At 45.5% G+C, this 10,272-nt stretch overlaps 2 protein-coding genes across 2 annotated transcripts in view; both read right to left on the bottom strand.

Moving 5' to 3' along the window:
- LOC108791439 (zona pellucida sperm-binding protein 3-like) overlaps window positions 1-3,451 on the bottom strand; it is an 8,704-nt gene extending 5,253 nt beyond the window's left edge. The window contains exons 1-2 of the mRNA XM_018561928.1: window positions 3,254-3,451; window positions 1,077-1,189 (exon numbers count right to left, since the gene is read on the bottom strand). Of these exons, the coding sequence (XP_018417430.1) occupies window positions 1,077-1,189; window positions 3,254-3,412 (272 nt within the window). The 5' untranslated portion in view covers window positions 3,413-3,451. The remainder of the gene's footprint in view (window positions 1-1,076; window positions 1,190-3,253) is intronic.
- Window positions 3,452-3,735: 284 nt separating this feature from the next.
- Window positions 3,736-10,272, bottom strand: part of LOC108791438 (zona pellucida sperm-binding protein 3-like) — a 12,926-nt gene continuing 6,389 nt past the window's right edge. Inside the window, exons 8-9 of the mRNA XM_018561927.1 lie at window positions 5,773-6,008; window positions 3,736-3,750 (exon numbers count right to left, since the gene is read on the bottom strand). Of these exons, the coding sequence (XP_018417429.1) occupies window positions 3,736-3,750; window positions 5,773-6,008 (251 nt within the window). The remainder of the gene's footprint in view (window positions 3,751-5,772; window positions 6,009-10,272) is intronic.

Below are 10,272 nucleotides of genomic sequence, written 5' to 3'. Positions count from 1 at the left end.
TCAAAAAAAATCACTAAACTTGTTCCGAGTGTCCCAAAATGTGTCCTCTTCATACAGGCTGTTGCCTTAAGCAGTTGTTTAATAGATTAAAGGAAAACCAATTACCTTCAATTGAAATGTCATTTGTTTTTCTTTTTAAATGTCACTTTTTGCTGCAGCAGTGCAGCAGGTTCTATACATCCTACAGATCCACCACTTCACAGGCAGGTTATGGGGACCCTCCAGGCACAATATTTGAAGGAATTTTTCATTTTTACTCTTACCCTGTAAATCGTGTAAAAATCACTGTTCCTTTAAAAAATATTTTTTGGGGGTTTTTTGTTTTAAATTTCATTGATTCCTGTCATTCAGGGCACTACCCGGATCCCCATACACTTTTTATGGCCAATAAATTGCATATAAGGCTTCAAAATGGGGACCTTTAATTTTCTGAGTTCTACCCCCATAGACTTGCATTGAGTTCTAAGTTCGAGTTAGAACTTTTTGCATGTTCGAAAGTTTGAGTTAGAACCGAACACGGGGGTGTTCGGCTCATCACTACTGACAAGGACTCTAAAAATACCTGAAGCCTGTACCTCTAAAATTTGAGTATGCATAGCACCTACAATATTTTTCCCAGGGTGGTTTTAAGACAGTATTAACAGCATAATGTGCATCATTGTGCAACCCAAATTCATGATATTTCCACAAACTTAAGATCGGCCACCAGTTTGTGAAAGTAGAGAACGTTAGACCCTCTGCCAGGTAAAAGTTTCCATCAGTGTTCTTGATAGGATTAGTAGCAACTCAATAGGCCTGAGGGAAAGCTATTAACCCAAGTTGTGGCAAGAAAAGGCATGGATGCCTTTTCATAATGGGCTCTTGTTCCAGTGACATCATGGGGGATATACCCAATTGGAAAGTACTCACTTGTGTTTAGAGCTGGATGAGAAAAGAAATCTCTAGAATAGGACAAATAGCAGAAAACCTGACTGGGACTTTAAAGCTAAAAACATTTGGAAGAGTAGGGGACTGTTAGCTATTGACTAGTACGGATGCAATTCTATTAGCTCTGCCCTGTCCTAGTGTAGACTCACCGATAGTAGTAGCACATTATGGGGACCACAGCTGGGTTGGTTCTGACGATTGGAATGGAGGAGGTTGGGCTGTAGGTCAGGCTGGTAGTGTAGACCACCCAATCTTGAGACATCTGCACAGAAAAGTAGAATGTTACTTGATTTGGCAGCTCTACACATCAGACATGTGACAGCCATTGTTTACCCATTTCCAAAGACTAGTCATCCATCATGCCATTAAGGATTCAGCAAGCATTTCCCTTTTACGATTCACAAGCTTCAGGTCAGTGACTCAGCCTGATAATTTAGAAGATCAATAGCAGACCCATATCTTATTGCAGGTTCTCTAGAAAAGTTTAAGACCACAGAAAAAAAAAGTAAAAAAATTAAATAAAAACCCTACAGGTAAAACTTAGAAAAATTTAATAAAATATTTTAAGTACTTCCTTGCAGCATTTTGCCTTCATATTGTTTTATTTAACTTGCAACGCACCTCTAAACTTACTAGGGAATAGACACATCAAGTACCAGTTTCCTTGCACAGATACCCGCCACCATTACACATCACAGCCCTCTTCTGGAGTGTCCAGTTATCCCATCCCTCCCTACATAACATTTTATGTGGCTGCTGGGGGAGGAGTGAAGGAATACTATGGATTGTATTTTAAATGATAGCGGCAAGTCAGCAGGGGCAGCTGACCTATCCAAGGTAGCAGCACTAAGGGCTATTGGATGTCTAAACAAGAGAAGCTCCTACAGGTAAACATGCCAAAGAGGTTAAGTGCACATAGATCTTATGCTGAAGGAGTCAAGCAACGGGATCTCATTAAGACAGCTACCAATGGTTGAAGACAAAACCCAAGAAAACCCCACACGTCTAAAAACCATGGTTCTCTATTAAGGCACCAGACTAAAGTCTAGCAAAAAATATGTCCCCCGAAATACTACCGGTCCTGTTCCCCACACTGTTAACTACTTTAGCAGTGCTCACAGGACCCTCTTCATCCACTCGTGGTTGCCATGTTAAAAAGACCTTCTGCTTTCTTGAACTACCCAACCTGAATTTCTAATCTTTGCTCTCCAAGAGCTATGGTGCCCAAAGATCAGAGGGCGGGTAACCACTCTTGCCAGTTAGGACTGATGCCATGGATCAGGGCTGCTCAATACAACAGCAATTTTGTTCTGCAGTTTGGAGCATTCCTGTAACAGGAGCCATTATTAGCCACAGCTGGCTGCCTAGATCTACATTACAAGATCTCAGTTCATCTAAATACATATCCAACAAGAGGATCACCACCTGATATAGAAAGCCTGCGAGTGGGTCAGCCACCATGATGGTGAATGCTGAGGGACTGCAGTGACCTGAGCAGAAGACAGAACCAGAGTCAGTAACCCACAACCTGCACGGTGTAACCCATTTGAAAACACTAGCCCCTTTAGATCAGGTGAAGAGGTCACATTATAAATTATTGGTTGAGAGTCTTCTTGTACTGGGTACAGAGCAATGCAGAATGCCACCAGCTATAGAGAACTACAAATCCCAGCAATACATTGTAAAGCACTGCACAATAATAAGCTACATACTGTGTTGCCCCAGGTTTGCAGCCTGATGTCTCCAGGGTCTCAGGAGAGCTGTGCGGCCTTCGGGGTGGGGCACTGCAGCCTTTGGGGCACGCAGAATGGGAATACAATATACCTGCTTGCTTAAAAGGGAGTCAGCACACCTATTAGGATCTGTGGAACTGGAGCTAGGGGAGTGCATTAAGAAACTTGCTTGAAGCTTACGGTTTGCAAGGCTCTCAAAAGCTAAAGCCTGTGTGCAATGCATCAAAGCAACTGTATTGTGGTTTTAGACCTGTTGCCTCATGGTCAGGGAAGTATAAACATATTCCCCATTTGTAGCCCCCTGATATATAGTCAGAGAACCAGGGCAGAATTCAGGAACAAGGCAGTGGGCAATCATTGAGAATCAGGTCTGGGCTCATCTCAGTGAATGAGAGTCTTTAAGCCCTACAAAGTGAAATAACCCATAGGGAGCAGGTTTCAGTTCACTAAACAGGCAGAAAAGATACTTTGTTGCTCTAATCTATATAGAGATTAAAAACAAGTTAAAATCTAGTTGTTGCTATAGGCATCACTGAGGTTACTGGAACACAGAATACAGAACTTTAAAGAAAGCATATGAAGTGCACAGTTACCTGTGCAGTGTTGCCACAGTCCTGAAGACTAATCTGGAAGATGACCATGTTGTCAGTACTTTGGGTACTTGGCTTGCATTGTTGGGCTCCCAAGCTCAGATCGGAAGGTTTTACTAGCTTTCCATTCCCATACAAATCCCTCTGGACACTGACCTCCATGGTGTCCTCTCCACACTGGACGCTAACAGGGGAACTTCTAGTCTGTGGTTGCTGTCGGAGCATCCCAGCTGGACGTCCAGCAGATAAACCCCACTGAGTTCCAGCTCTGGAAGCCCCAAACCCAAGCACAGGCTCATTACTGCCCCAATAAAGCTCTCTGGAACCCCATCTAGAAGGAACCTGGGCAGGTACAGCCCGCTGGTAGTTCCTCCACCAATCTGACTGGCGACTATGTCTAGCTAAGACACCATCTCCAGCACAGCCAAACCCTGGCCCATAAACCAGTGCAAGCAGCAACAACCAACTACAGCAGCTCCTCAACCTTATGCCCATCCTGTCTGCAAGAGGAACCACATAAGGAGTAAGTTAGAGAGAGTTACCATTTATACCCCTCCCAGCAGCCACTAATACCCTCACCTGGGGCAGATCATTACCACACCCAGATGGCTGGCTCATTCAGCATTAGGGGTTAAGCTGGCCATACACCTATAGATGAAACGATTTTCTATGGTCAGATGGAAAAAGTGCAACAGATTCCTCCATCTATGCTAAACTCGCAATTATCTGCAGATTTTCTGTGGTCAGATGGAAAAAGTGCAACAGATTGGCCCAGGTGGAGATTACTCCATCCACACAGTTAAGTGTAGATGGAGGAATCTGTTGCACCTTTTCCATCTGACCACAGAAAATCTGCAGATAATTGTAAGGTGTATGGCCAGCTTTAATGGAGGAATCTCGCACTGGGCCAAGCTTCAGTGTCTTTCTAGTCGGCCCTTCTGGCTCTCAAAACACCTGAACAATCTGATTGGATGCAGGCATTGTTCAGGTGTTTTGAGAGCCAGCAGGGCAAACTAGCAAGATACTGAAGCTTGGCCCACTGGAAGATTCCTCCATTCACACAGTATAACGTAGATGGAGGAATCTGTTGGACTTTTTGGTGCAAATTCCGAGTTCGTCTGAGTCCCCCCAAGCCTATACAACATTGCAGGACCCATGGGCCACATGTGGCATGCTACAATATATTATCTGGCCCACAGTGACCCCAAGCTGACTGGCAGTGTATGCAGGGGTGCTCTGCTGGGCATTCCTAGTTTTAAGGGAAGATTATGCATTCTTGTAATTTGTATTCATTCATTAATAAAACTGATACTTTTATCCCCATGATTAGTTGTAAAATATTCAATGTGGCCCTTGTACTAAAAAGTTTGAAGACCCCTGGACTAGAGCTACACAGGAGACATTTGCGTTTTATTGTTTGTTGCATTATACACCAAAAAACGATCTGCAGATTATCTATGGTCAGATGTAAAAAGTGCCACAGATTCCTCCATCTACTCCATCTACTCTAAACTATGTGGATGGAGGACTCTCCCACTGGGCCAAGCTTCAGTATCTTGCTAGTCGGCCCCACTGGCACTCAAAACACCTGAACAATACCTGCATCCAATCAGATTGATCCTGTATTTACAGAGCCAGTGGGGCCGACTAGCAAGATGCTGAAGCTTGGCCCAGTGGGAGATATCTACAGATAAAATATCTTGTAGCATGCCACATGTGGCCCACGGGTCCTAGTTTGGAGAAACCGGCTCTAGTCTTAGGGCTCATTTACACTGTTTTGCGCCTATTTCAGAGCCTTTTGCAACAATATGTTGTATGCGTTATGGGGCGCACACCCAAATGATGTCCATAAATTAACTAAACTGAAAACACCTATGTTGCAAAAAAAATTTGCCATCCATGTGTCTTCTGGTCCATTGACGCATGTTTAGGGCCCATTGAAAATGTATTCAGACCATGCAATGCGTCATCATGCTAAATAATGCGTACCAACTAATGTTGCACAGGCTTGGGCGAACTCAGACAAACTGAGAACTTGCGCCAAACAATCGCACATCCTTAGTATCAACACATGCAACATGTGAATGAGCCCTTTGCATTACCATTCATTTCCATGGACCCCAGGACGCACACTGATCCAGTAACATACATGCTGTGCTCTCTGAATGAGCTATATCACTGGGAGCCACTTAGATCTTGCTTTGCTGTAATGTCTTATTTATTATTACTTAAAGTCAGTCCATCCTAAAGTGATGTTGTGGGTGTCCACATCCACCTTTGTGTAATCTCAGCTCCTCCTGTCTGGGTAATATAGTTTAAAAAAAATCCAGGTATAGTGAGAACCTCTTATAATGGGCACAGCAGGTGTACAGACCTATGAACCCAGCTCAAGGATGGAAGGAACCCATCAAAATGGGCACAGAAGGGGTACAGTCCCAGGAACTCAGCATCAGGATTGTGGGAACCTCCTACAGGGGCGGACTGGGCCGGTGGCAGGGTCGCAATTGCCCTCCGGGCCTCACTGATGCCTTAAAAAAGGCCCCCGCCGCCGCCGTGATCACACGTTTAATTTTTCCCCTCTCGGCTGCTCTGTTGCTGCAGCGGCCAAGGAGAAGCTCCTTGGCTGGCTTTGACAGTGCCTGCTTCAGAAATCGGGCTTCTCGGCACTTGGCAGCAAAAGCAGCTTTCTCTGCCCAGTGGCCAGGGCTGCAGAATGCCGACAGGACGTTACAGGCAGTGCCTCTCATAATGGGCACAGCTGGTGTGCAGACCCAGGAACTCAGCTCAGGGATGGTGGGAGCTTCTTATAATGGGCAAAGCCGGTGTGCAGACCCAGGGACCTTCCTCAGGGTTGGTGGGAACCCCTCATTATGGGTAGAGTAGGTGCACCGATCCAGAAACCCAGCTCAGGGATGGTGGGAACCCCTGATAATGGGCACAGCAGGTGGTTAGAGTCAGAAACAGTACAGGAATGGCGGAAAGTGAGCTGCAGTGTCTGGGACAGGGAAGCACGTGACACACAAATGAAGGAGGATTTGGCACAGTCAGTGAAGGTAAAGGAAAGTTTGTTTCCTTTATGAGGCTTATGCATCACATAGTAAATGGAATTGGCACTTGTTTAGATTGTCATACAGGAGCTCTTAGTTGTACTTTAGGTGATGTGGAAGAATACCAGCACTAAATAAATAAGACATCAACTACAGATTTATACTACAGGTATACATTATTTGTAGCTACAAAAAAAATATCTATCTATATATATATATACTGTATATACACCGATCATACATCACTAATCAACAATCTTGAGTAGGTTCCCCTTTTCCTGACCCATCGAGGCATGAACTCCACTAGACCTCTGAAGGTATGCTGTGGTATCTGGCACCAAGCCGTCCGTACCAGATGCTTTAAGTCATGTAAGTTGTGAGGTGATCGGCCTCCATAGATCGAACTTGTTTTTCCAGCACATCCCACAGATGCTCCATTGGATTGAGATCTGGTCAATTTGGAGACTGCTGGGCCGGGGGCGGTAATGTTGCCAATGGTATATGCTAGGAGAGGGTAAAAATGTTCAGGAGTGACCTTGGAAAGTCAGTATCCTCCTGGGTGGATTGTCCGATCTTCCTAGGCCAGCTGCCTAGGGAGGATTGTCATTTGCTCAGACTGAGGCCTGGGACTTAGGCTCAGTGAGTGAAGCTTGAGGAAGATGATGACATGGAGCAACTACAGCATGCATGAGGCGCTAGGGAAACTGCCCTCTGCTGAAGCATGGTGATCTATTCTTTAAATGAACTGTTAGCTATATTCCCAAGTATTCTACAGTCAGGAGATGAAGGCACAGAATAATGGGTCATCTTACAGATCTTCTATGTGTAAAGGCTGCAAGCACTTTGTGGTTATTATTAGATTCTACAAAATCCAGGGTGTCCTGTGCCTTATCCTATTGCCTTGAGTTATTCAATAAAAGTTCATCATGCTTCAGATTAGGGCTGTACCAATTTTTCAGTATCGAGTACCGATATTTTGCTTTTGGTACTTGCCGATAGAGTACCAATACCGGTGCTTCTGCTGGCATGGAGCCGGCTTCCCAGGCAATCAAGTAGCCGGGCTGCGGGTAATGACATGCCTCCCGGCTTCCTGATTCGGAGGGAAGCAGGTATCTTGGGCAATCAGCATTGAGCAAGCTTCCCAGCCAATCAGGAAGCTGGGTGGCAAGTAATGACCCACCTCACAGCTTCCTGTTGGCTGGATGCTGATTGGCTGTGAAGGCGGCTTCCCAGTCAATCAGCATGGAATATTATGTAGCCCTCAAGATGCATTTTTCCAACCAGCATTGAAATGCAGCTCCTGTAGTTCAGTTTTTATATTTCTTAAATAATCTGTACCATTGATTTATATTTTTTAAGGACCAAAAGTTGTTTAAGGTTTACATACACTCAGCTTGTGCTTAGACCAGGGGTGCCCACTATTTTTCGTCTGGAGATCTACTTTTCAAATGACGAGCTCATTGAGATCTACCAACAAAAAAACACCTGCATTCAGGGGCGGGAGGGGGTGTGGCGGTGCATTGAAGTCAATGGCTCCGCAGACAGGTCCCTCGCCCACAGTGCGATCGCCTGCCTTAGTGCCTGTGTTCCAGTCCAGTGCAATCCGCAAAAATGCTGCGAGCATTATTTTTGCAGATCGCACTGGACCGGAATGCAGGCACTAATATGCCTGCGTTCCGAGTGCGGGCGATCGCAATGTGGGCGATGCCATTGACTTCAATACAGCTCCACACCCCCTCCCGCACCTGAACGCAGGGAGTCGGCTGGCTTACATTCCAGTGCGCCCTACATGCCCCGTCGTCTTGTCCTCCCGTGTCCGACGTTGCACATGGGGTGTACTGCTACGCGATCGACTGGTAGATCGCGATCGACCTTGTGGGCACCCCTGGCTTAGACCATTATACGAGTATTAAGTGCATTGTGAATTCATTCCCCAGTCAAATCTCTCACTTTGTATAGAATGTTTAGACTGTTGGTTATGTGTTTAGATGGAGCACTGAGATGTTAAGGAATGCTTAAAAAGAGAACTATGAGGCGAGTGATTTCCACTCATCCTCATAGTTAGAGCCGACCTGTGACAGACGTTTTCACAGATCGGCTCTATTGATCAGGAAGTGAACAGAAACATGCTGCTGATCCGCTCACTTCGCCAATCTTCTCCCATTTAGTGAGCGTTGACTGACAGTCACCGCAGGGATTCCCCCCCCTCCCCGATCCTCCAGCACTAAGTGGAGGAACCTAATGGTGCGGAAACAGCTGGCTCTGCCTCTAGATAGGAAGAGCAAGCAGTCACTCACACAGCTGGGTGGATCACTACAGTATTGTCGGGATCCGTCCCGGGTGCATCATTTAGGATATCGCGAGCAATAGCTCGCTATATACTGAGCTTTGAGTCACGGGAGGTTAGTATATGTACTCCCATGACCCTAAAGAGAGAACTATGGGGAAAACCGCTCACCCCATAGTTCTCTTAAGTTTTACTTGCTTAGGACATTACAAGTATACAGCAATAACAGGAAACATATATAACCAAAGACAAAACATGCGTAAGCAGAGACCAACATTGCACCATCTAGTGCTTAAGATATTACTTACCGTATTTTGCGGTCCATAAGACGCACCGGACCATAGGACGCAGGGAGGTCCGGCACGCCTTATGGAGCACTCGACAGACTAGCTTCTGACACAGCTTCTATGACAGAAGCTGTGACAGAAGCTGCAGTTAGTGACCGCTGAGACAGGTGGCGCTGTGATTACAGCACCACGGTCTCAGTGATCACACAGAGCAGACGAAGAAAGTCCATTCTTAGTCTGCTCTATGGTGATCTCGATCGTCGCCGCTGCTCGGTTTTAATACGAGTGATCTCATTAGATCACTCTATTGAACGAGCAGTGGCTCCTGTTGCTGAACTTGATCGCCGCCGCTCGGCTTTAATACGAGTGATCTCATTAGATCACTCGTATTAAACGAGCAGTGGCTCCTACTACTCGCCCAGCACTGCATGTCTCGGGCGTCGGGATTCGCTCCATAAGACGCAGGCACATTTTCCCCCTCCTTTTGGGGGGGGGGGAAGTGCGTCTTATGGAGCGAAAAATACGGTATATAAAAGTCAATAATAGATTGCACTTGAGTGTCCAGGTTTTATTTTCTTGGAGTGAATCCATTTCTTCTTCGCTGCCTTTCTACATTGATGTGGCTTTGCGTTTTGGTAAATTGTCGACATCCTCCTGCGATGTTTGTTCGAGTATGCCATGCGCCTTAGCTGTATATGACAGCTTGCAGGGTAGTATTCTCTTTGTTGCTCAAGTGGATCCTGTGATTTGAACATGGAACTTGAATTATCCTTGATAGTTCCACCCCTTGTTCAGACTTCACTTTGCTCAGCTTCCTTTGCTGGTTCATGGGGTGAATTCCCTTCCCAAGATCATTGTTTCTGGTGACCAGTTCTCATTGAAGTAAAAGCCAATATCAGGCAAGTGGGTGGCAGCACTGGCTGGTAAAGACTTGCTGCTTGGCCAGCTTCCCAACCAATCAGGAAGCTGGATGGTGAGTCATTACATGCTTGACGATTTGCCAGTCCTTTTACAGCAAAAGCACTACTTTTTTGTTTCGCTGCACGCTCTCATGCACTTTGAGTGCATATTTTCCTTCTGTCATATTTGATCATTTTGCTTTAGTATATTATACAGTTAGTTCCTGCTCACATCTGGTTTCTAGAGCGTTAGAACAATGACTCTGAAAGGCTTCTCTCCAAGTGCATGTACTGCTACCATTTCCAGCATGGCATTCCATGAGTATGGTTTTATTTCCAACATAGACTGCCACTGGGAATGCAAATATCTTTACCCTGTGACACTTGGACACAATCATGATGTCAAAGGGACAGCAAAAGCCTCAACACCCCCTACCACAAAAACCCAAGTTTTGGTCCATTACCAGTGTTAAGATTAAAATGATCAACCCAATGACAGACC

Source organism: Nanorana parkeri, unplaced genomic scaffold (assembly GCF_000935625.1).
Source record: "Nanorana parkeri isolate BGI_ZX_2015 unplaced genomic scaffold, ASM93562v1 scaffold551, whole genome shotgun sequence".
NCBI lineage: Eukaryota > Metazoa > Chordata > Amphibia > Anura > Dicroglossidae > Nanorana > Nanorana parkeri.
Note: the sequence above shows the minus strand (reverse complement) of the source record. Positions and strands in the feature narration are given on the sequence as shown.